Source organism: Mercenaria mercenaria, chromosome 14 (assembly GCF_021730395.1).
Source record: "Mercenaria mercenaria strain notata chromosome 14, MADL_Memer_1, whole genome shotgun sequence".
Classification (NCBI taxonomy): Eukaryota; Metazoa; Mollusca; class Bivalvia; order Venerida; family Veneridae; genus Mercenaria; species Mercenaria mercenaria.
In genome coordinates, this window is record NC_069374.1 from 53,999,391 (window position 1) to 54,026,751 (window position 27,361).

Here is a 27,361-nt window from a genome sequence, read left to right on the forward strand (position 1 = left end):
TGCTAGATAGATTTTATTGGATACATTTTTGTTTCATATTTCATGATGCACTCCATGCAAATACAAGATACATGTCGGACAGGAATATAGGGCACTTCTTCCCCTACCCACCCCGGACAAAATTCCACTGCTCAGTTTGGCCAAGGCGGACAAAATCCCCTACACCGCTTTTTTTTTACATTATTGGTAAAAATGAAAGGTGTGTGGGGGGGTCTAGTCCGTCTTGGTCAAACTGAGCAGGGGGATTTTGTCCGGGGGAGGGTTTTGTCCGTATTAAGTTTGACATAATAATGGTTACCCCTTACCCAGCTAAATTTCTATAATGAACTTGTCCATCTTTTAATCTTGACAAAACCATTGACTGTTAAAAAGGGTGCTTACCGAAAAGATACTGACAGAATGGCGGATAGTGAAGATCATGACCAGACTGCACGGATGTCCATGCTTATCATGATCTACACTGGTCGCAAAGGCAGAATTAATCGTAACCATTATGACAAGGATTAGTAAACGTTATAATTATTATCAAACACATTTGAATCGTAGGTGTTGGAAAACTTAGATAAGGCAAGCATCGTGGTTACATATGTATACGGTTCTGAACTCCAGAACGGCCAGTAATCTGGGTAGCTATTGTAACCATGGAAATCTATCGGACTATGGCGACCGAACCATTTTTTCTTCAGTAAGTTTTGGTACTCCTCCTCCGAAACCACACCTTCCCACGCCAACATCCGGTCGTAGTGGTTGGGATCTGAGCTATTTATACGGTTCACGGGGTAGGAAGCATGTGTCTGGAAAGATAAACAGGACACAGTTTATGTAAGTAAATAAGTCAATATGCGATTGAAGCGTTACCCCTGTTTTGGTTACTCATTTCACGACACTACCGCTTTCTCTAGCTTTAAGGAATTAATAAGAACGAGTATTTTCTTGGAAAAGTACCATACCAGTACAAAGACTTACATTAATTCTGCGGGGCCCCATTAGCGATATACATATACTAATGTCACAGGGACAATATGCATGTGCCCAAGTCTATGTTTTTGTGTATCCTGTATCTGTATGTCATGTGTTATCTGTTTGTCATGTGTTCCTTCCATCAGTCCATTTCGTCTCATTTTTTCGTCTATTCACTTTTCATTTCATTTCACCATCCCATAACTAAGGTGAAGGGCCTCATTCATACTTTATTGATTACCATTTGGCACGATATTCGCGCTTCTCTATGCGCCTGCGCACTAATATTATAGAAGTTATGGCGAGAGCTGTGTTTTGTCATCTCTCTGACAAATTATTAGTCAATTAGTGCACGGGTATATTTGCAGGCTCCAGACACTATTCTCCCTCTCCTTAAATGCAGAGCTCACGAGTATTCGTGACACTTATATACATTTTTTTATAGGAATAGAAATGGCTTGGGGAAGGGACAGTGGACGGGGTACGAATTATTAACTTCACCACGAAGACACAAAAAATTTACACATGTGCATTTACGAAAAGCAAGAAAAATGTGTGGAAACACGAACTTCAGCATTTGCAAAAGATATATTTGAGGCTAAAGCATCACGTGACTCAGCTGCGACTATTTCATTTAGTGATTGTTTGGCGGGAGTATATTTAAAGTTCATGCATATCCATTATATTAATCTCTGTTCTTCGTTATCAAATATTGAATGCACGGGTTAATATTCAATATAAATTATAGTTTCTTGTCGGTCTGTTGTTAATAACTTGCATTTTATAATATACTGACTTAAAGACGCATGAACACGCATTGGCATAGAAGCTATTTGTAATGGATATACAATGGTACAACATAGCGGCGCCCCTCTTTTATTTGGATGCCTTCAACTGTATTCTTGTTCCTCTTCAGAATGAGCAAATGATAATGACATTTTAATGCCATTTCAATGGTGTATTCTTTTGTATTATTGGATCATTGAATTTTCTTGCAATAATAATGATGTATAGATCTAATTACGTACGTAATGGAAGTGCACACAATTTCAAGACATGGCATTCTTAAAATACCCAAGAAGTTATAGTAAAATGTTTACTAAAATATATCTATTTAACGACAAAAAGTTGAACAGTACCCTCTTTTGTCTCTAACAATGACTCGCCAGTCAGAAACCCCGACTCAATGTAACCGTATGAAATAGAAGAAGCACTTTAGAAAATATTTATTTATTCTCATTCTTTTTTCTTTAAATAGAGAGTTATCTGTAATTTTTTGTCCCTATACATTGTGATGTTTCGTTACAACATAATGATAAAGAGGACATATTTTGTTGATCACACTCTATGCATATGGACTGTCTAATTTAGTTCGTGCCGTTATTATGTTAAGATGTGTTCGATTCATAGGTGTTGGAAAACTTAGATAGTGCAAGCATCGTGGTTACATATGTATACGGTTCTGAACTCCAGAACGGCCAGTAATCTGGGTAGCTATTGTAACCATGGAAATCTATCGGACTTTGGCGACCGAACCATTTTTTCTTCAGTAAGTTTTGGTACTCGTCTTCCGAAATAACACCTTCCCACGCCAACATCCGGTCGTAGTGGTTGGGATCTGAGCTATTTATACGGTTCACGGGGTAATAAGCAAAGGTCTGAAAGAAATAAAATATCACTGTAGTCAATATGCATCGTCGCCGTATCTTTTCTGCGCAACCTCTGCACGGAAGCCTTACGGGCGCCGTACGATTTCCGTGGAAAGCTTGCGGAAACTGCACGGCAACTGCGCTGAAATTGCACGATTTCCATATAATCTCCGCGCACAGTCCGTACGGATTTCTCCTGGCCTTCCCTCGAAAGCCTGCACAAAAATGGCACGATACTCGTATGTAATGTGAACACATACGCCATAGCCCGTAGCCACCTGCGATACCCCAAAAACAGTAAGGAAAATCGTAGACAAATTTATCGCACGGCGCCCAGGTCAAATGTGAATTAGCTGTCCGGAATCAAGCATGCTATTAGACATGGTCGGCATAAGCTGATGTGGACAATGAACTGTGAATGCGCTGTAAATCCTGGGGGTCTTCTCAAAACATACATGTATTTCGTTCACTCTTACAGTAGCTGACTAAATGTTTATGACAGAACGTCATTCAAGTATCATATACAGACTGTATAGGACTGAGTCTGGGTTATGTTCTATGCTTGTTTAGGAGGTAATTTAATATGGGACAATTTAAATGAATATTAGTATAGGAATGTTCTCATAAGACATTAGAAGTCTTAGAGTTCCTTAACCAAGCATGGGTACAGTGTTTTATCAAGAGCTCTCCAAAATATAAATGTACTTAGAATAAGATTTCTTTAAAAAGAAAATATAGTAAATCTACATAGATTCCATGAATTATGTTTCCCATTTCATTTGGTACAATTTGTGTCTGCTTTCGTCAGATGTGCGTCCATCCGTCCGTCTTCACATAGCCTGATTTAGCTTCTGAAAATCCTCTGCAAGGATTTAAACTGAACTTCACAGAAATAATACCGGTATATATTTTATGCTAACTGATGAAATACTATACAATTATTGCCTTTTGATTAGGTCGATATGTGGATTTATCGACCTGATAAAAGCGGTATCAATCGAGGGCGCAGCCCAAGGCAACAATTGTTTCATTACTAAATCCAGCCTACTTAAAAAGTATAAACATTCAATACAAATATCTGCAGCCTTTGGTCATTTTTCGTGGTAAATTATGTACGACGTCGCGTTGTTTTGATGTCAAACCGTGATGACATCAAAGCTGGCGGTCAATATGTGTTTTTGGCTCCGCCTTCCAGTCAATATTTATAGGTCATTAACTTCTTATGTGGATATATGCACGACTTCTGCAGCGGTAATATTGCGCGACTTTAGGAGTGAATATTATCCGCGAAAGAACGAGTGCATATATCCATATACAATGTTGATAACCTTTTTATTACACATCCTTTGTCAAATAATTAATTTATATCTAAATTATCGTTAAACGAAAGACAGGAAAAATACGAAAACAATTTCTCCGATAATGTAATAAACAAATCAAACTGACGCGCATTATTATTTTTCACGAAAATGACGTAGACTTGTTGTCGCAACGTGTGCGTGGACGCCATGGACGGTACGCAATTCTTTTCATTACAACGTTAATAAAACATTCCACGTCCGACATGAAAGCGTTCCACGTCATGATATGGAAAAATGTTGCACGATCGCGAATGGAAAATAGTTTTATATATGTAAAAGACATTTTATCATTGATCATGTGACCGCATGGAAAGGACTATAATGAAAGACTTGATAATACATTTGTAATGTGTTTTATCAGTGGGATATAATCAATATCACTCACTTATATCACTCACTGTAAATGCCGATCTACTTGTACAGTGTGTATGAATTTTAATTTATTTGCTTAAAACAAGATGAAAATTGTAGTCGCACTTTGTAAAGTAAAATAAAATGGAACTTTATGCTCCGTGCGTCTTTCTAACGTCAAAACACGTCAGACATCATGTCTGTTTACGCGCGTCTGTTTCTCGCGTCTTAAAATTTATTGCAAAATGCACATCTCAACGTAATTAAGCATAAAATAAAAAGAAAGTTTGTTTGTTTTTCGTGAATATGGAATATATATTACCTCGAAGTGAGAAAGTTTTCACATTTTCACTCGCGCTACGCGTTCGCGAAAATATTTGAAATTTTCTCACTTCTCAGTGAGATACATTCCATATTCACTCAAAACAAACAAATATCCTCTATGTATAAAGCCTTGTGCGTATCCTCGGATTTTGTTGTGGACTTAGGGTCCCTTATATTTATTTTTTGAATGAAATTTGTCCAAACTGCTTTATAATTAGCAGGATTTTAATACAATGTCATAGGAATGATCTGTATAGATTCTAGCTGAGCATGTATTACAGGTTCATATTTAAATGACTTGTACTGAGTAATGACCCTTTGATTACCATATATAAAGTATATGAAGAGATTTCTGTAATTCAACTTCAAACCTTCTGCCCAGATTTCATCGAAGCCTTAATGGATTTACTGAAATAATATGTGTATATCGTTGCAACATACTGCTCAAAATATTTTTCCGGAGTTATGTTCATTATTAATTTTACTGCAGTGAAAAAGAAATGTTTGGACTACTTCTCCCAGTAAACTGTTTGTGATTTGACTGAAACGTCTCAGGAATAGTTGAATGTCTAATTATTCATAAGTTATGGATTTTACGTTGAATGATTATAACGATATTAATATATTTCATTAGGCCTAAAAATGTCTATTTCCGGTAACATGCTCAAAAACATTAGGGTAGGTAGGTCGGATTTTTTTTATTTTTTTTTATATTTTTTTTTTTAATTAAGGGAAACTTCGAAAAATATTGTGTCAAAAAGATGAATACAAATGTTGAAAACATTATTCTCCAAGGCCATAAAACATTTAGGGTCGGGCCAAAAATTTAGGGTAGGTAGGGATACCGGAAACAAACAATTTTTTCTTTACGCCTTATTAGAGACAGAAATTATGTAGACAGGTCCTTTTTCATCATTTTGGAACGCCATCAACACCAGTGAAATAAGAAAAAATGCTCTTACAAATAGTTTTATTTGGGAAAATTTGCAAATAAAAAAAATTTAAGTAAAGATATTTTTGTGTAAAATTTAAATGATTTGAATTTGTTCAACAGTATAACTGCTATTTTAATGACCAAAATATACCTACAAATTAGCAAACTTATTTTAAAACGGCAAAATTCCTAAAAGGTAACACTCGAAATAATGTTTGCGGAGTTATTACTCTGAATTCGAAAAATAAAATGAGCCGCGCCATGAGAAAACCAATATAGTGTGTGTGCGACCAGCATGGATCCAGACCAGCCTGCGCATCCGCGCAGTCTGGTCAGGATCCATGCTGTTCGCTAACAGTTTTTCCAATTCCAATAGGCTTTAAAAGCGAACAGCATGGAGCCTGACCAGACTGCGCGGATGCGCAGGCTGGTCTGGATCCATGCTGGTCGCACACCCACTATGTTGGTTTTCGCATGGCACGGCTCAAATGTGTTTTGAAACGCTCCCTACAGACAGTCCGCATCCGATGTTCACAGTAAGACTTCACATAAACCGACAATGTCTATTACGATTTCAATAATCTCTTTCCGTGGGAAGCAGAAGTAGCTTATCATAAGTAATCTAGACCCCGTATTTGTTGGATTTAAAAAATGCTATTTTGCTCTGTCCCTGATGAACTAGTAAGGACTGTAAATTAGTCCGGGGTTTTGCCCTTCGGGAAAAAGTTTGGCCAGTGTGTTTAAATGGTGAAACCTGATTTATGTCTGCCATAGTTTGAACATAAATATTTGAACCAATATCATCTTTTAAATCCCCATTCCTTCCCCATTTTGAACAGGTTGATAGCTTTTTAATAGACTGTGATGGTTCTATTCTAATAATTTCAGCAGTTACTAATGAAATAAAGTATTGCGAGCGAAGCGAGTCCAATATTTTATCTACACTGACTGATGTTACAGTATGCTCTCCAGATTTATTTTTAGAGGAGGCGGGCTATGGGGGTTAGGATGAGGCGTTGGCTGCGCTCCCCAAATTGGATCCTTCCTGGGTATAAAGGCAGTAATAGCAACTAGAAGAGTTGTCATTTTTAAATCTTAGCCACATACATAAAACGTTAGAGTAAACAAGACCAGGGCTTTCTGTTAATTCGGATCTGACTGATATGAATTGATGTTTAAAGGTATAGAAAAGTGAAGGAACGTTGTAGCATAAGTCTCTATTCAACTGTGTTACCTAGGAACATTTTAAACAATAGGGCGAAGATGTGTTTGTGTCACAAAAAAACAACTACTGATCTTCAGACTTATTGTTGCTCAGAAGCTCAATACAGTGTTGTTGCTTGTTTTGTTTTGTTGATAGAATAGTATGTCAACTCTCGAAAAACACTAGGGTCCTTGGGGAGTCGTTATATTAAAATAGCGGGAAGATTCCATCAAATTAAAAGTGGTATATTTCATAAATGTCTTACAATTCAGACTAAAATGACTTAAGCCGGTGCTAGGGGGCGTGGGCAGTGTTGCTTTTTCATTACTGTCCATGAACAGACTCAATCAAACCGAGTCTGCAATTTTCACTATTTGCCTTGTTCTCGGTGCTTTCGAGGGATCTACTTTCCAGATTTTATTTAAAAACAAATTGTTTTGTGTGTATAAGATATCGAAATGTTTTTAATATGTAAAAGAATGGAGAGAATTTTTAATCAAAATTACAAGTGAAAACATATTTTTGGGAGGTAAATGGGGTTGCACATATCGCCTGAAATATCGGGATATCACATAATTACAATACATATCTAGAAAAGGAATGAATACACCAAGGGTCTTACCGTTTCTCCTTTAACAGATCCTGAGAAAAAGGCATTCCACGGTTGATAAGACAATCCGAATATGTTTTTCTCCAGGAACATGGCTGACTTGGATACCACGTCCTTCACACTTTGAGGAGTATCTGTAGCGGAAATTAATACGGGCTTTTTAAATAATATAAGACACCTTTGAGGTTTTCTGCAGAATAAAGCAATATAGATTGCATATGCATATTTACAACAACAACGCGCTTACCTGACAAATATGATACCGTTTACACAATTCTGGGCAGTACTAGACCGATGTTGAATATTCTTAACTATGTCTAGATAAAAACTGTGTGTACTGTCATCAAATCAAAATGAGATTCAATATTCAAGAATATTCTTCCAACGCGAATCTCTAACAAACCTTTCAACGCTTTAGTGTGTAAACGATATTTAAGTTGTAAGGTACCCGTGACATACATATTTATCATTGATTTACATACATGCAACATACGAGCCGCACCATGAGAAAACCAACATAGTGCGTTTGTGACCAGCATGAATCCAGAGACGAGCCTGCGCATCCGCACAGTCTGGTCAGGATCCATGCTGTTCGCTAATGGTTTCTCTAAATGTAACAGGCTTTGAAAGCGAGCAGCATGGATCCTGACCAGACCGTGCGGATGCGCAGGCTCGTCTGGATCCATGCTGGTCGTAAAAGCACTATGTTGGTTTTCTCATGGCGCGGCTCATATGAGGATTACTGTTCAGAAAAGTCATTTCCTGAGAACAAAATTTGTTTCTTAGTTTAGGGTATTTCTTACCAAATAAAACAGAAAGTAGCCACAACTGTCACTTCTTGATACTGAAAGTGTTTTAGCATTCGTGGTCTTATATCACGAGTATGACACATTTTTGTAAAATAATCTTCATCAGTTAATGTAGTAAAAAATGATGTAGAAATTGCCTTAAAAACAGGCTTTTCAAGGGAAGCATTCTCTAATTTTAGTAAGTGACTTTAATCTTACAGCGATCTGGACCATAATGGCCAAAAAAACCCAACAATTCCCAATCTTTCTGTACTATAAAGCTACCAACATACCATGCAGCATCACTATGTCTAATTCTTTATAAGGGTATAAATTGCACTTTTTATATCAAAACAACAAGAACAACAACAAAACAAAAAAAAAACCAAACAAAAAGACCTCTTACACTCTTACAAAGATTAAATACAATACATGTCCGCTGCACTCATATTTCAAAGCCTTAGACCACTGCACTACGATGGAATGTTCTAAAATGTATAGAGCATTTAAGGTATGGTGACCTTAAACTGACCCCATTCGGATTCCATATCATATAAAATTCCAAAGTTGGTTTGTCTAGAAGATACACGTAGACCAAGTTTAATAGCAATATATCAATCAAACTACAATTAATGAGCAGAAACTGTTTCTTCTTCTACCTTCTGTAACATAGAGTAATATACATGACCTTGATTTCATTGGTTCCATTTGCAGTCATAACTGATATTAATCTAAGTTATATAAACACACAAATTTTCATTTAAATTTCTCAAACCAAACTTAAGCAATTGAACGGAAATGAAAAAAGAAAACTGACACCGCCCATCCATCCATCTTCCCGTTTGGCTGCACAACTATATTGACAATCTAATATTCAGGTTTTAAACTTTCAAAATGATCCTATATAAACACTACCTTTTTCCCAGAAGAGCTTTTTAGAATTTTCATCAAATACTGTCCACGTGCTAAGTAGAGCATTCATGGCCATTCCCGTAGTGAAAAGACGGTCTTGACCACGTACCTGCAACCATAGATAACAACTACCCGAACTGAATGCTCAAACAATATCAAATTAAAGCTCAACAGTATGTGCCGATTATAGATAAAGAAGTCGCCTCAGATAGCCATTAGGTTTCGGTACAATAGGAATAAGAAATTTTTAAATGCTTGCATGCCATGTTAGTTAGTAAGTTACACATTAAAAGTGATGTAATTTGTAAGTTTACAACATCCTTATAAAATATCAGCTAGATCCAAAAGTATTGATCGAGAGTTTAACGTTTTACAAACGTTGCTATGATCATCTTGTAGGCTGGCTACCATTACCAGTGTCTTTTTCAACTTTATTTTTAACATGTTATTGAATAATGGTCTGTCTGTCGGACTTGGCTTATCTATAAGCCTTCTCTTATTTCAGACTTGCTTAAGAGATGTCAAGGGAATAAACGCGTGCATGAACATAAAAGGAAGTAATGATACTGGCAAGGAAAGCAAGTGGCTTAGAAATAGACTGCATACCACAGTATTGTTCTTTGCATCCAAGTCCCCGTCTCCAACAAAGTCATCAAAGTACATACTGCCATCGCTGTCGATGTGTGACTGGTTCAGAACCGCTGACGTCATATGCACGTGTAGAGATTTGTCTAACACGATTTTCACATGTTCTAAAATCTGTAATATACGGTACAGGTATAATTCAATAGTCGTTTGAATAAAAAAGAATAAACATGATGGTCAATTATATTACGTATAAAATGTAAAAACACTTAAACGAAAGCTGTTCAGCTTTATAACCGAAATTTCTGGGAAACATGCTCGAGAATTTGCAGTTTGTGTATAGCATTCTTTTCACTATTATAATATAGTAGATACATATACTTTGACAAGAGATACCCTAAGTTGAATTCGCGAAAATAGGTGACAGATTGAAGAACGTAGTGTTTACTTTTGAAGACTAAATATGGAAAATGTGGTTAATGAGGTCAGATCGTCATGAAATTAGATTACAGTGCAACAGAAATAGTAAACGCTCCAACAATGGCATTCCGTAATATCTGTGACATTCCAGAATGTTGGAGACATTCCAACAATATAAGGGAGATTGTAGAAAAGTCAAGTTTCCTTGTTTAGTTTTAATTGATAAAATAGTTCTATTATGTATTATATTTGCATGTACATGTCATTACAGTCATCGTAACAGTACTCCGTAATCCGTTGTATCACGTCTGTACTCTGTGATCCGTTGTATTGTGGTGTACTCCGTGTTTGCTTTATCGTGTCCAGTCAGGTGTCTATCCCTGCATATAAGCTTGTTTTGTAAAAGAGAGCACGTTATGATTGGTCAGCTATGCTGTTCTGCACGCATAACAACCTTTTGGCGCGAACTAATATTTTCACGGCCCTCTATACATCATTTTTGATAATCGATTCATAGTGTATGAAAACAAGTCGCTCCTAGCTATGTTATAGCATTTAACTTCTTAGTAAACCGTCTTTACCTTTGGACCACTTACTTATTCATTTGTGTACTACTCATATACGTATCCGATTTTCTTTGTACGTTCTAGATCTGTACCGAGTATGTCCAATGCATGAAAAAAACATGGTTGAATTTCACTTCACTACATTATCTATTGAAGATGGAACAAAACAACACAAATATTTTCTAGTAAATATACTTGTTACTTACTGGATGTGGTAAAGGACCTTGGTTTTCCTTCCTCCTAATTTCCCCGTATGTTCTTGCAACAAACCAGTAGAACTCTATGGCTGAGGGGTAGTAAAGTAGTGCCAGGTCATGGCGTGAACTGAAGTTGGTCTCTATCATGAACGCTATCAGATTTGATGTATTCACGTATATTTGCTAAAATAAATGGTGACTTATATTTTTAATAAGAATAAGTAATTTGACCACGACATGTGCATGCACATAATTATTTCATACGTTGAACGCGAAAACGCAAATTTCATCGTATGCATTTATATTTTTAATATTGTCATTTAAATATAATTCCCATTCCTTTCCGCTGGCTTAAATCTAATCTAACATAAATTTATTACCTGTATTTCGGGGTCATCCAGTATCTTAGCGTCGACCACACCATTCAATATAGAGGACGTGGTCCCGAACACCCCATTAGCCGCCACAGTTACATCGATATTGTTCGCATTCAGTGGCATATTGACTCCACGCGGTCCCCAAGTTTTGAGTTCATCAGCGTCTTGGATCTAAAAAAATGGTAAAGCACTTAGTGAACTCATAAGATATCATTATAAGATGTTAATGCAGGTTGCACGCATATTTGATAAATTTTCATACCATTTTTGTGCAACATGTTTGGAAAGAAAGGAATTGTGACTCTTAGATATATGACACTCAAGTATGTGATGTATTTTTTGTTTGTATAGGAAAGAACGTTTATTTTAATTTGGAGATCAATCATATCGTATTGTCCAATATACATATATCAACGTAAAGAATAGGGAAGGCATGAAGTGACATTTGGCACAAGACTTATAGTGGGTTGCCCTTGGTTTAAAATAAGGAAGAAAACAGTTCCTCTGCTTAATGGTGAATGTTGATGAGGGCTGCAATAAATGGCATAACTGAATATAAGAGATATGGAATAGTTGGAACATGTATAATCTGATAGAATGAAAATGTCAGAATATGCACAAAATGACATTTTTATAGGGTCAGTGTTGCCTATTGCGTCAATTAAGAGACTATTCTTCATACGCATGTGATTTGGTTCGTGGTGGTGGAAATCCCATGTTTATTAGGCTTGGTGTTTTTTTTCTGTAATAGTTCTGTGTGGTTCATTCTTTTGTGTGTTCTTTTTTTTTTCTTCTTTTTTTTTTTGATGTGAAATGCAGGCAAAATTACAGTATTTTACAGTATCTTTATAAAACATATGATAAAAATAACTGTAATCTTAGGCCCGGTGATGGATAGGTTTTTACACTAGGTCTGTAAACACTAAATCTTACCCATGTAGGAACTAATGCAATGTCCTCTCCATTATTTTTCGCCTTTTCAAGGAAGTATCTCAGATAGAAGTATGTACGACCGTCTATCGAATTTATCGCTTTGTTGGAGGACATTGGTCTGTAAGCATATTTCTTCAGTGCGTCGAAAACGGAAGTGACGTTTGTATTCTGGGATTGCCATTGCGCATGCGAAGCGGGGAAATGTTCTTTCATTTCCGCTAGTAAAGAACCAAGACCCAAATTGACAAAAGTATCGTCGAAATCTGGAGGGATCATGAACGCGTGGAGGTATCCTCGTCTGAAAAGATATTCAATTTTGATAGAGATGCGCTAAATACTGTATGCCCTCTATGTCAAATATTGTGTTAGCATATAAAACGTGAATTTTAATTGTGTTAAGTATACGCGTGTAAGAACTCTTTGACCGGCATAGACCCTTAAGTAGAAAAAGTGCATTCGGTTTGATGTGAGGTTCATAAGGGGTACAAATACCTTATACATGTTTGATAATATGCACACAGAGTTGAATTATTCTTGATTATATCTCTTATAATCTGAAATATGTTTGGAATTATGTGTTCCTGCATGAAGAGTTCTAAGTAGATATTAATGTGCTATCAATTCCTTGGATCGTAGATGAAATTCTGTAGTTGCACCGGTTAATCACGTCTCGCTTTAAAATGACACGTAATGCTCTCTTTCACTAAATCTACTTCCGTCCTAGAGAAGAAACTTTTTGTGTGCTGTAATACTTACTCGCTTCTTAGTAACCTTTCCATAATCTCTGCTATATCTTTAAGGCCGATCTTGTCAAGGATTTCCTCCAGAGTTGTTGCATTAAAAGAAGCAGCAAGATCAAAGAAATGATGTAAATTAACCGGGTAGCTAGTCCAAGCTTTGTAAGTTTCGTTGTACTTTTGAGGCCAGAATGTCATCAAAGAATTAGAATAGTTAACATTCTTATTGTGGTATTCTTCTATGGCTAATACTGCCGCGGTTATCATTTCTTCGGAAGGCTTCGGACCATTTCCGTATCTAAACGACTCTAACAAACATGACGTAATCCATGCTGTTGCGAACATGTTGTCGTCATAAATGCTGAACGCTTCCCTGAACAAAAATAGCTCTTCGTGACCATGAAAATAGAATCTGACGTCACTTTCCCACATTCCCCTATGTTTCTGCCAGAACATTGGCGGAATATATGGCGTGTCCTGCTTCACTTGTAAGGACTCGACCCTCCGAAATAACGATTCGACCGTAGAATGTATGTCAGACACTCTTCCATCACTAATATCTACATTTTCTGCAAATACTTTCCAGGCAAAAGTTCCGAATACAAGAAATATAACCGTCACTTTAAACATTTTGATTGTAGTGACTTTGAAAAAGGACACAAAGCCTGTATCAAAAGGTCATGTAAAGGTACATTGTCAGCTGATACTCTTGGCAACGTCAGAATTTTATCAGCATTTCTACAGTTCATCGGTATTAGTCGCTTAAATGGTGGATGAGTTTTACCATCCAGCATTTTCAAAACTTCGTTCAGCTGCGACTACTGAATAAAGACGAAATGGAAAATGTAGACCACCAAACAATATGGACTTTTCTGCGGCAAATCTTTTAAAATAACAAGGACAAATGTACTATTCTATTACCTTAATACTGGTATAGGTGATCATGAATTCTGTTACCAAACTAACAGTTAATACTATGTCACCAGTTCTATAGCCGCACGTTTGCAACATGGTTTTTGTACCCAAGTACGGGGGCACTTTTTACGGCTGTCAAACGGCACCTCAAGTCTGCTGTTGAGATAGTTAATAAAATCTATAAGAAGATTTAACCATATTTTATTGTCTGTATAGTATATATACTTGCAAATAGATACACAAAGTTTCAACATTGGTTGGGCAACAAGTTCTGACAACATTACATTCAGCCCTTCACAGAAGGAAAGGCGTTGAACTGTTCAAAAGTATATGGCTCCTTTATGCTGGCCTTTTCCGGAATAAAATGTATATACATGTATCAGTAAAACTGACAACTGTTATGTAGACGAATAAATATGTTTTATATTCTGCTCAGATTTTATGTAAAACCACTAATTCTTTCTATGATTTGGTGTTTTACCCTGAAAATAAGGGGTAACAGTTTAGATACTTCCCCATTCTCAGTGTGATACATTAGAGTCACGTGCCAAGGCTAAACAGCAGTCGAAGATTATGAAGGAGTCAGAAATATGTTTAATGTAAGTTCGTTTGTGGTCAACAGTCTGACCCATCAATTTTCGGGGTCCTAACAGCAACCTTTCTCCATCTTCCAGTTTTAGTTTTGCTGTCTCGCCTCGGCGAGACAGTATTACTATGACAACTATCTAAATCGCCGAACATCTTCAACACCTTCCCAGCTTTTTCACCTAAAATAAAATGGCGGTTCGTTTATGAAAAGCGACAGATCAAAAGCTGGCTTACAAAAGCCACAGTGCTCTACTAGGCCTCGGCCATTTTAAATTAACAAATAGAGCTAAATGACATGCTGAGGATCAATCTATCGCAAGTACTTTAAATAGAAATTTGCATTAATCTCTTCTCCCTGTTTGCAGAAACGAGCTTAATAGTTGGGTAACTGATCCAGTTGAGCATTTAAAAGCTTGCGTATTTGAAATTAATGCCATAAGGGTATTTTAACACTGGAAATGTTTCAGGGTCCAGATACATGTTTATATTTATTTTTAGGCAAAATGATTCAGATTGCTTCTTTTGTGGAAATAATGAGTGATGACAAAAAATTGCATTGGGACTATGTGGACACTTCTCTAATATTGAAGCAGTACTTCAAACATTCATAGACCCTGCAATGGCATGTCACTTTGGTCTCAATCCCTGTCATCTCATAACAAGAGCTTTAGCGAGCCACTTGTTAGCTTTTATTAAAAGCGATTCTTGTATTTAACGCTTGCATGATTTTTAACGTTATTTGGTCATTTCGGGCATATTCGTTTGACTACCGGTACTCCGAACATTCTGCACACAGTCTAAGTCACTGGTGTGAAAACGGTTATTGTTCCGAAATATTTAGAACGTGTACGGACTGTCCTACATAAATCTTGGTGCAGACATAACAGTCTTTTAAATAAGAAAGCAGGTGATTGTTCCTATCTTCTATGGATAATGTCAATAGTGCTGGGTTCAAAAGGAGAACAGTATATTATATTATTCCCATGAAAGCAGTTAGGCGGTAGCGATTTTAGACTGTCGCAATTACTAGACGGAAAGTAGTGACGTCAGTCCAATGTTTAGACTGGTAACAGACATCATACAGACACCATACGGGTAGACTAGATTTCTGAAACCCCCTATCTGTTTCAGACCTCGAAAGAGCCTTGTTGTAATGTTGAATATAGCCGTCGTTGTTGGCTAAGCTGCAACCAAAAAAAAAACCTTCATACATAATACATTAATATAAGCGTTTAGAAAATGATATAATACAAAAAAAAACATGTTCACAGCGGAATGACAAACACTGAACATACTGTGCAATTTCTGAAATCTACTGAAATAAAAAATATACTACAGTACATAGAATATGTGTAATCTAATCTTGAACTCGTACAGTTAGTTCCAGTGCTTAATACAGGCGTTTGTTTAGCAATCTATATCTGTTCTTTGTCAGTTTCTGTTGTCATGCCAACTAGTTCCAAGTCACCGCCACTTGATGACGTCGTTTCACCTTCCAGACGTTCGAAATCAGCTGGACGACACGTCACCAAACGTAACAAACTCTTTATGCAAGAACGGAAACTCCGTATTATTATACAATAAACCCAAAAGTTCAGATGGAAACTGACCACCAGTAAGATCTCATAGATACAATGTATAAGTCTGTTGGTGCGAAGGGGAAGGATACGTTTTCCCGCGTGTCTGAGACTGACGGTGATGAAGTAAAAAATGCCATAAGGCAGTTCCGGTACGAGAAATATCACGACAACCAAAAGCACGATAAGGGTAAGGCTGCGTTGTTTTTGTCTACGTCTTCCGGCCCTGTTGTGTACGCACGACTCTTGTTCAAATTCTTTCAAGGTTCTGACCATTTTTATGGCCAGGACGATCAATGCCAACGACGGCAGCAGATGACATAGAAGCATAGAAAGCCAAATATAAACACAAGCCCAGCCACACGGTTCCTGGATATTCCATTCACAAAGTCCATTCACGGCCTTGATATCAAATGCATGAAATATGTGCAAAGCGAAGGACAGGATATAAATCATCAATATTGCCGCTAGTGTCTTTGGTACTGTGCAGAATTTCTTTGCCAAGTTTGGATACCGAACTTGTAAGAATCTATGGACGCCCAGAAGCAGTGTTTCCCAGACAGACACAGTATGAAAGGCGCGTGAAATGTATAACCTTGTAATCATTGCCGCATTGCACCAGTCTTTTGTGAGAACAAAATTCTCTTTTGTAAAAATGTGAAACGTGGCCGGTAACGTAACAAGTCCTGTAAGAGAATCTGACACAGCGATGAAAACCAGTATCAAATTTGTTGCATTGCGCATGCGTTTGCGCAAGAATCCACCAATCACAATGCAGTTGCAGCACATGGTGAATATGACGAGGATTGGCCAGATGTAGCCATAGATTGGTATTTCAAAGTCAAATATTTCGTAGAGGTGGTCGTAGTAGTAATATTCATCATAGCCATAATAAGGATCATAATCTCCATAGTAACCTACATGGTCCCCGTAGCTGTCATTCAAGTGTGACGTGTGGTTGTAAGCATCATCGCGTTGCATGACGTCATAGAAATCTGTTGTTGAAATGACCGAGCCTATTCCAACCGTATGGCCAGTTCCTGTCCCCATGATTAATCACTGAAAATAAAAAGTAAATAACATTTATTTTCAGAATAACATCGTCAGTGATCATTTTAACGAGTGAATTAAGTCCTTCAGATATTCATTTCCCGATCACCTGGACTTTTGCTTGTACAAAATCATTGAAATTAAAATTCGGCGCGAAAATGGGTTTATTTGGAATAATATGCCTTTAATTATTTTTGTTCTAGTATGCATACATATAAAAACCGTGTGTTGCTACGCACACATTTCGGGACTTAACGTTTATTGTATATTTTATAAGGCATGGTTTACATATGCATAAACACTAGAAAAAAAAACAAGAACAACAATTTAATTAATCCTATGATATTTCTTTCTACATTTGACATGTAAGATGATTTTCCGCCCATTTGTTGCACGTTCATGCAGTCGGTAGTGTTTGATGTTTGGCAGAGAATATGGCTCAAAATGCCGTAGGAAAAATCCATTCACTGGTATAATGTTTTTGGCAAACTTGATCTTCTCATTTTAATGGATTTACAACAAATAATTATGTTTAAAGACTTACTATGTATGTCGTATTATAAAGTATCCTTTTTTTCCCAAATTGTTTTATATGTACATTGTATTTGTAAAAGATAAGACAAGATCAAATCCTGCTGCATATATATTTGTGTGTTAACGAGAGACCGAGCATTGTTTCACAAAAACGGGGAAAAAGCAAATAGTGCGGACTTTTTAAAAGCTCATAATGCCTTTCTTTATAATAATGACTGTCACATTTTTGGTTATGATCATAGAATATGTCTATCCCTTTTTAAAATCCTATTTTCGATCGTTGTTTCCTGATGTAGTTGTCAGAGATTTGAATATTGATAAAAATAGTGGAAAATACTAGTGAATCCATTGTCTATGATTACCTCCCTGTATATCGCCTTAACTAAATACGTTTACTTGTAAATTTGTAAGTAATGACTTTCTATTCATGTATTTGTGCATATTTCATTGATTAAATACCAGACATCCATTCTTGACTATTTGACTTTATGTTTGTCAAGAATAACAACGTACAAAGACAAACGACGTCACGTCCGTTTGGACGCGAACGCAACGTGACAAAAGCGCAAATATAGAAAATTGTATTAATGTACATATAGATACGATCATATATACGGCGGTATTTATCGAAACAATCTCAATACGAGCAGAAAAAATAAACCACATGAAACGTCTTTTAAGGATATGTTTGTTTTATGAATTCAAATCACTCGAGTGAGTAATCCATATCCGAACAACAAATTCTTTATTAGCTCAATACGTTAGATGTGCATTTTGCAACTATTTTTAATAGACGCACACAACATAAAGTTCCATTTTATTTTATTTTTTGCTGCATAACGTTATGAAATTCTCATTAAGTAAAATAATTTGAATCGAGAAATATACTATAAAGAACAAAGTGCGACTACAATTTTCATCCTGTTTTAAGCAAATAATTTAAAATTCATACCCCAATGTAATGGGGGGGCGGAGCTATATCTCTCACAGTGTGAAAATATAGATTTCATATTTTCACAGTGTGAGCAATGAGATATGAAAATATTTAACTGATAGAATACAGTATTTCATTAGTTAGCATAAAATAAATTTGTTTATTTGTTATAAAAACAACAACATCAAAAAAAAAAAAAAAAAAAAAAAAAAAAAAAAAAAGAAAAACGTCCACAACAACAAACCCTCATAAACTAGTTTATTTCTTTTTCCTTCCTTTTCAAATAAGTTCTGCATTTCTGCAATTAACAAAACTCACTACTAAAACAGAAAGTCCACATACCTTTATTGTATCCTTTTTATCACTGAATATGTAAAATGTAAATTATTAATACATATTATCATGGGTTAAAGTTCTGTACGATTTGTTGACAATCAAAGTTGATATATATATAGCGCATTCTGAATTGAAAATACTATTAAATACTGCCTATGCAGGTCACCATATCACATTCGTATATAAAATTGTTTTTAAGTGTACTTAATTAAGTAAATAAAAAAGGCACATGACAGCTGCGTAGCTATTTGTGGAGTTTTAAACCATTAATTAAGCCGTGCTATTAGATTACTAGAGATTGTGTGCGGAAATACTTCCCGTTTTAATGTGACTGTGTTAATGTTACTACTACGAACAACTGATCACGTAGCTGAAATATTTAAAGCCTATTGCACTATTTAGCCTCCTCCCATGCAAGTAGGTTACAAATTAGTACTTTAATCATTTATAAATCTTTCGATAGTGTGGTTAATGTCACCGATTCCGAATTACTTGACCTTCACCTCGTACGGTTGATTATAGCCAGATTAAGGATTAAATCCCCGCCCCGCTGCCGACCTGCTTAAAATAAAACTCGTAGCAGAATGCTCAGTTTTCTTTACATTAGATAGTTGCAAAACAAGTCGAAGGCGCTAGCTAGACACCTAGCTGAAGATGCTTCTTATGAATACTTAAGTAAACAATTTGATATACATGAAAGTATAGGGTAAAAGTTGGATTCAGTTTTAAAATATTATTTTCGAGCGAGCGTTAGCGAAGCGAGAAATAATATCTTAAAACTGCTATATTTAACTTACACCCTTCTTACAGATAGTCCCAGGAATATGTACAGTGTTATTGGGTGGAGTCTATTAATTCGGAACACTTGACAATTAAATTTAAATACATACAACTGTTTATGGAATGGTCAGATTTGAATGAAATGGAGCAATTCCATTGGCAGAGCAACTTGGGCGAACAGTAATTTTACGTTGACAAAACACGAAGAAATCTGGAGAGTTGGAAATCATAACCTCTGTATTCTTTGTCCTATTTACAAAGCTTTTGGTTTAAATAAAGAAATTCTGTCTACGGGGAATGAAAGGGATTCTTCGCTTGGAGAGAGGTAGTACCTCTGCAGAGGTGTCATTAACAAAAGAAAGATTGCATATGTATTAACTATACAAAACCGCTTCTCCTTTATCAGTTATTTCTTCGTTTCTTGTCCGAAGTAAAAAATTAAAGTACTGAAAGTCCACAACAAAAGAATGAAATGATTTAGACAAACACGTATATATTATGTCCTCAAAGCAAGAAAGACAATATAAAATAGCTGCCGGTTTCTTTTTGCAACGCCGGTATTTGACAAATTCTGCCTTTATTTATACAAGCTTAAAAAATGAAAACTGTTTAAAATTGTTGTATTTACTAATATGCTTCAAAGATAGTATGGATTTATTTCATTTCAGTACTCGTTTTGTAAATCTGTATGAAAAAAAAAATGCATTTGCCATGGCAAGATTTTTTTTTCTATTTTGTCTCAAAAAACATGTTTTCTCTAATTCTGGACATATGTACAGGTAGAATTATAATTTTTATAACTTTACTTCTTTTTTTAGTTTTTGCAAGGGCGAACAACTGCCATGGCAATTTTGCGACGGCAAAATTCTGTCATGGAAGGGCTATTGCAAAAAACTGCCACATCAAGTCCATGGCAAAAATCTGCCATGGCAAGGTATTTTTGTTGTGGCAAATATTCTTATTAAAAGTCATGACAAAGTGGAACTTGACAAATACAAAACAAACGTGTTGTTGAAAAAATATGAATGTGAAAAAGAAACAGGCAAACCTATATTTAAATTTCTGCGTGACAAGTCGTGCAATAAATGAGATAATAATATCGTGAAACAGTCCGCAAATGTAGAAATTCTCCATATACCCCTTAAGAAATTTTGTATCTTTTAGCGTGAAGTTTTGTAACTTTTATCATTTAATGTTAATTGTATCATACAGCGAAGTTCTATAATTTAGCGTTCCCACATCCCTCCCGTGCTAAAGCAACAGAACGACTGTTTTTGAATTTGTCAAGCTTCAGTTGTCATGATTTTTTCAGAATATTTGCCATAGCAACGTATTGCCATGGCAGTATTTTGCCATCGACATTTTTTGCCATGACAAAATTGCCGTAGCAGTTCTTTGCCATGGCAAAATTTTAAAATAAGATATAAAGTTATAAAAAGTTATAAGTCTACCTGTTCATAATGTCCAGAATAGAGAAAACATGTTTTTCAGAAATTAGAAACAAATTTGCAATGGCAAAAACAAAATTTCTTGCCATGGCAAAATATTTTGACACGGCAAAAGACCGATTTGCCAACGTAAAATCGTTTTTGCCATGGCAAATGCAATCTTTTTCATACATATTTACAAAAATTCTGGTACTGATATGAAATAAATTCATACTAATTTTGAAGCGAGGTACTATATATAACAATAAAAAGCAGTTTCCAATTTTTGTGAAGCGCGTATAAACATAGGCTGAATTTGCCAAATACCGGCGTGGCAAAAAGAAACCGGCGGCTATTATAATCACTTTTCTGTCAAATTTTCGCGAAACTCTAGCAAAAGTGCGGATGTACAACATATATTACAACATGTTCTATGTCGTTTGAGGATAGATTATGTTTTTATCTTATCATAACATTAGGTTTGTTTAAAAAAGATAGTGATATCTTATCACATTTCCAGTTAAATGACCGCCGCATTCGTCAAAATGCGAACAACTTATTTTTAAATGTTGAACCTTGCCAACTTTCTCAATCCAGATACACTGGCTTAAATCATGATAATATTCGACTTTATATTTTTTTGTTTGAAGTTTAAGTGTTTACGCACATCCTCCATTTCAATTTGTTTTTTTTCTCTAGGAAAGCAATGAGTTTTATTGAAGTGAAGTGGCTAATAGATAAAGAACTGACAGATTGTTTATTACAATAACAACCAGACTGAACAAGGGCAAAATTGTAACAACCTTTCAAATACAATATAAATTCAACGATTTCCACAAATTAAAGGGGAAAGAATGCCTGACAATAACTTAATTTCATATGAAAGCCAACCTCAAACCTTTCATAACGCTGAAAGAATTTTTAAAATAGTACCCCTAAAAAATGGCAGTATGAAATTTAAGAAAAATGGCTGATCATGGAGGTATCCATTTTAGTGTATTTATGACGTAGTTTACACTGAATTTTGCTGTATTCTCTATTTAGCAAAATAATAATTCTTTAAACAGATTAAATTTATATGTTTCTTTAGTGTAAGATGTAAAACATGATAATTTCTTTCAATATAACTGGAAGAAGTAGAGAAGTTCTTTTACAGAAACAAGTAAATACAGTTTAAATACGTATCCAGAAGTTCAATAAATCCGCCATTTTGTTTAATTTTGGTGCAATGGAAACAAAATGGCGCAATTTTGATCAAATATTTCAATGTTCATAACTTTCTCATTTTTAAGCCGATTTTGAATATTCTTTAATTCTTTAAATGATTTAAGAAATCATAGAAGAGGACTTCACTTATATTGTCAAAGATGTTACATGTAAGAACTTTTATAATACAAGTTTAGTCATCTTTTTATATATAAATTTGGTAACTGATATTATCATTAAATCTGTATTTAAAGTCCTTTCCACTGGTCTAGATGTAGTCACACGATCAATGATAAAAAGTCGTATTGACTCGAAGACGGAGCCAAAAACACGTATTAAACTCCAGCCGTGATGTCATCACCGTTTGACCTCAAACAATGAGTACGTCGTACACATTTACCACGAAAAATGACCAAAGACTGCAGATATTTGTAGTTAATGTTTATACTTATAAGTAGACTGGATTTACTATTAAAACAATTGTTGCCTTTTAAGTTCGGTCGATATGTGGATTTATCGACCTCACCAAAAGGCAATAATTGTATATTATAGACTTGAGGCATTAACATTCCTTTCAAAGATTTCTGGTCCCGAATCTCTCATATTCTGAGCATAGTTTTTTTTAAAGATGCTTATCCACAAGAAAGTCCTTACCTTGATATAATTTATACAGGCTGATCAGTACCAAATCAAATGTAAGCCTTCGCAGGGTTATAACAAATAGTCTTTCTTAATAGCATTGTATTGCCTTTCACTCTACTGCGTTCCAGTATATATGTGTAGCATTAGATATCGAAATCAGCACGCTCCTATCGCATGCCCGCGGTAGAATGGCGGCGTAAGAATTTTAGGCTGAACACCACTAAATCCAGCTGTGCTTTATTTCATATAAAATGCACTTACTTCGTAACGGTTTTTCGACAGTTTCTAGCATATCAGATTTTCAGAGACTTATATTCCCATAAAGAACTAGATCGTTACTTTAGAAAAACAAAAAGAAAAGGGGGTGTTAACTTTTAAATAAGGAAACTACAGTTCGTTAAATACAACCCGCTGAATTTACTACTTTGCGCTTCTTTCAGTTTCTCTTTTCGAGACATTAAATTCTTACGCCGCCATTTTTACCTAGCATGCAATAGGAACATGCCGATTTTAATAGAATGCAAAGTTATACATACTGAAACGCGGTAGGGTAAAAGTACGCACTTTTCTGTCGAGAAAATGCACTAGGAAAGAAAAAAAAGATTAGTACTATTTATATTTGGACTACTTGTGATATAACTGCGGAGGCTTACATTCTATTTAGTAGTGATCAGCCTATAATAGGCTGAACACCACTAAATCCAGCTGTTCTTTATTTCATATAAAATCCACTTACTTCCTAACAACTTTTCGACATTTTCTAGCATATCAGATTTTCAGAGACACATTCCCATAAAGAACTAGATCGCTACTTGAGGAAAACAAAAAAAGAAAAGAGGGTGTTAACTTTTATATAAGAAAACTACTACTTTTCGCTTCTTTCAATTTCTCATTTCGAGACATTAAATTCTTACGCCGCCATTTTTACCTAGCATGCAATAGGAACATGCCGATTTCAATAGAACGCAAAGTGATACATACTGAAACGCGGTAGGGTAAAAGTAAGCACTTTTCTGTCGAGAAAATGCACTAGGAAAGGAAAAATGATTAGTACTATTTATATTTGGACTACTTGTAACTAAACCTGCGGAGGCTTACATTCTATTTGGTAGTGATCAGCCTTTATGACTAAAAGAAATGAAAAAGAATAAATCCAGCTGCTTGTACTTAAATAGCAATGTAGTTTTCTTATATAAAAGTTAACAGTCATAATATAAAGTTAACACTCCTTTTTCTTTTCCTTTTCTATAGGAGCGGTATAGTTCGTGATTGGAATATAAGTTTCTGAAAATGTGATATGCTTGAAAATGTCGGAAAAACGTTATTAAGTAAGTGGATTTGTTTATGAAATAAAGAACAGCTGGATTTTGTGGTATTCAACCTTTATAGTTCTGCGACATTTTTTGTGATATCCCCAGCTTCACATTCTTTCCTTCATCTTTAGTTTTAAACGCTCATAAACTGTTGCTGCTTATTGGCTTGATCTGTTCAATTATTGTTATCTACTTTTATGTGTGATTAGTTAGGGCAGTATTACCAATTTTGATTTGCATTTTTATCCCCTGTATTGATAATCTCTCTTTATCGGTACAGTCGTAAAAATTGGGCTGAATTTCAGCCGAATTATATTTTTCTTATTTATTTTTTTAATTTTGTTGTTCAAAGTTTGTATCTCAATAACTATATAATTTGCAAATAATAATAATAATAATAATAATGATGATGATGATGATGATGATATTGCTGTAATACTAAAATTATATAGTTCTTTTTCTGGTGTTGTGACGTGCACCTGCTAAAAATGTAAACAATGAAATTATTTGTACAGTCAGAAAATGTGACGAATCTATAGATACATTGAATACTTTCATTATATTTTTGCAATAAATGTCAATTTGCCTGTAGATTATGGTAAGCATTTGATTTACCAGGCATAATGAAGCATGTCGCCATTTTAGGATCATTTGGTTTTCCCATCGTCACGTGATTCGCTTGGAGTCGGTGATGATTGTTTGAAAATATTCCTACGTGGAGGTTGTCATTACGTATCTGTCAACGAGAATAACAAAAATAACCTCACCCAAGAACGAGGCTATCAAAAGCACGTCTTCAGATCCAATGTTCGTAGCAATTGCTAATATCCTTTCCGCAGCCTTAACGTACTAAAACGTATTAGCGTCTGATGGCCCTTTCACGCTTCCGTAGAAACAACATTTATTACACGAAACTTGTTTTGAAAATATTTCTGAAATGTCTAGGTCTGCAGCTCTCAAATACGGTTATATCTTACATCTGAGGCATATTCTGACACTCTCAGACAACATCAAAAATGACATTTTGAGCGATTTGATGAAGTTCCAAAATTATCAATGTACCCTTGGTCCGTTACGGACCCCTGTGGGATTTCTGTTTATCCAGAGCTCAAATATTTTTTCATAGATTAAAAGCTGACATGCTGTACTAAAGCCCAGGTAATTTCAGTTTGTAAAAAAAAAGTCCTCGCGCATACATTTAGACGGGGTGACCCCTGCGCGTGACCCCTGACTATCTACGAATCAAAATGCGGCTTTCGTTTTCAAGTTTAGCATTTCTACTTTCATTTTATTTACTTCCGGAAATAGCTGAAGGACGGGTGACGTCATTTTCTGTGTTGTCAAAAACATACATATGCCTGGCGAGATTGCATAAATATGTGCTGGCCGTCCTAAGGTTATATATGAATATCTATATGACAAATCCAACCTATCTGTACTTGATCTAATCAGAGCCATCTTGTCGTGTTTCCATGAGTACATCGCTTTTTTCTAGAACGATCTTTCGCTGCGACGAGGTTTGAATTTTTCTTCTCCCAAATAACAGAGTCGCCAACAAAATAGAAACGCATTGTTATGACAAAATTAAATTCTATGTACGGAAGCGTGAAACACGTCGTTCCCGTTTCGAATGTCCAATGTCGAATGTTCACTTATCGCCGACATCACGCTTTGAATGTTTAATGTCGTTGCCTATTCGAATGTCGAATGTCGAACTTCTCGCAAACTTCCCACACTGAACTATTAAAGCTATTTTCGCAGTCTCGCTGTGACCAGAAGTGAATTTTGTTTCCGGTTGTCAAATATGAGAACGCCTCAGTTCTGCTCTTTATATGAGCCGTGCCATGAGAAAACCAACATAGTGGCTTTGCGACCAACATGGATCCAGACCAGCCTGTGCATCCGCGCAGTCTGGCCAGGATCCATACTGTTCGCTAACAATTTCTCTACATGATTGCAATAGACTTTGAAAGCGAACAACATGGATCCTGACCAGACTGCGCGGATGCGCAGGCTGGTCTGGATCCATGCTGGTCGCAAACACACTATGTTGGTTATCTCATGGCGCGGCTCAATTATGCAAAATGTCAAAAGTGGCAACAACAAAATAATGGTAAAACAAATTAAGGAGAAAAAAACCCTGTGACCGCGGTATTTTTTTCTGGTTTCCGAATAGATAATATCGTGTTTCTTTTTAATTTTTAGAACACAATTTTCTATTACTGTATATTTCGCTTTCACTGTCTCGTGATCGTGAGAAGAAAAGCGTTATAATTATATAAAAAAGGAACAGTCTGACTCTCTGAAAATATACCTCGAACCATTTTCGGCGTAAACATTTATTAATATATGTTTTGTATTTACTATCTTGTTTTAGAAGCATAGACTTTAACATGGATAGAAATTATTTATTGTTCCATCTAAATAGGTTAGTATTAAACAGAGAAAAATACTTAGTTGGTTTGCATGCAAGTTGCGTATAATCATAAAAATGAAATACATTTTATACATGCATACCCTGATTCACTTACATTGTCTAAAAATTATCTGAAACTATAAAACATAAAATGACACATATGGTATTATAATTTTCTTCATTTAGTTATATAATGATATTTTAGTGAGTTACATACCTTTTTCGAAGTTACATTCCGCCCTTTAGGCTTATATTACGCAGCACTGCGCCAAAATACTTAATACACAGGCGCGCCAATTACAATCATGGTCAGCAGCCACTTAATAATCTACAACAAGTAGCAACAGCCTGTTATATGATTTAACTTCAGTTCTATATAATGCGTATTTGCCCTAAAGAGAAAATACTTTATACAATATGGTAATTACAACAGTAGATCGATCTGGGCTGCTGTATTCGGCTCGAGCGGATTTTTGCCAGATCGAATCTCACTAGGCGCACGAGTGTGAACCGACCTTGCAAAATCCACGAGAGTGGAATCGAGTTACTTTTATAATGACCCTTTTATTATATACCTCCAACGTTTTGTTCAGTGTCTTGTTATTGAACGTAATCTTCAATTTTTTTCCCAGATCGAGCTATTGTTATAATGACCCTTTTGTTTGGTGTTTTGTTTTTTAACGAAATCGTCAATGTTTATCTATGTTCAAATGGAACTAAGTGGAGTTTTATGTG

General features: G+C 35.6%; 2 protein-coding genes across 5 annotated transcripts; both read right to left on the reverse strand.

The window, feature by feature from the left end:
* Positions 1-13,595, reverse strand: LOC123527563 (uncharacterized). 2 transcript variants are annotated; one of them, XM_045307114.2, is made up of 8 exons: positions 12,928-13,595; positions 12,172-12,469; positions 11,242-11,409; positions 10,871-11,044; positions 9,700-9,852; positions 9,097-9,202; positions 7,406-7,527; positions 1-794 (listed from the first exon to the last, which is right to left on the reverse strand). In XM_045307114.2, the coding sequence occupies exons 1-8, from the start codon at positions 13,536-13,538 to the stop codon at positions 504-506; spliced, it is 1,923 nt and encodes a 640-aa protein (XP_045163049.2). In that variant the 5' UTR covers positions 13,539-13,595; the 3' UTR covers positions 1-503. The 2 variants fall into 2 exon arrangements, with proteins under 2 accessions (XP_045163049.2, XP_053379493.1); XM_053523518.1 differs by lacking the exon at positions 1-794 and adding an exon at positions 1,932-2,618 and having other exon boundaries at positions 12,928-13,592.
* Positions 13,596-14,008: 413 nt separating this feature from the next.
* Positions 14,009-26,997, reverse strand: LOC123527564 (sex peptide receptor-like). Of its 3 annotated transcripts, none has more exons than XM_045307116.2 (2): positions 26,844-26,997; positions 14,009-17,047 (listed from the first exon to the last, which is right to left on the reverse strand). In XM_045307116.2, the coding sequence occupies exon 2, from the start codon at positions 17,036-17,038 to the stop codon at positions 15,827-15,829; it is 1,212 nt and encodes a 403-aa protein (XP_045163051.2). In that variant the 5' UTR covers positions 17,039-17,047; positions 26,844-26,997; the 3' UTR covers positions 14,009-15,826. The 3 variants fall into 3 exon arrangements, with proteins under 3 accessions (XP_045163051.2, XP_045163052.2, XP_045163050.2); XM_045307117.2 differs by lacking the exon at positions 26,844-26,997 and adding an exon at positions 22,910-23,049; XM_045307115.2 differs by lacking the exon at positions 26,844-26,997 and adding an exon at positions 18,849-19,090.
* Between the last annotated feature and the right edge of the window lie 364 nt (positions 26,998-27,361).

What these genes read in the sequence shown, in the direction of transcription:
- LOC123527563 (XM_045307114.2), bottom strand. Translation starts at nt 13,538, where the DNA reads ATGTTTAAAGTGACGGTTATATTTCTTGTATTCGGAACTTTTGCCTGG. An exon ending in TGGATGACCCCGAAATACAG is followed by an intron (nt 11,045 to 11,241) that starts GTAATAAATTTA and finishes CATTTATTTTAG; the next exon opens with CAAATATACGTGAATACATC. An exon ending in AAAGCTCTTCTGGGAAAAAG is followed by an intron (nt 7,528 to 9,096) that starts GTAGTGTTTATA and finishes TTTCCGCTACAG; the next exon opens with ATACTCCTCAAAGTGTGAAG.
- LOC123527564 (XM_045307116.2), bottom strand. Translation starts at nt 17,038, where the DNA reads ATGGGGACAGGAACTGGCCATACGGTTGGAATAGGCTCGGTCATTTCA.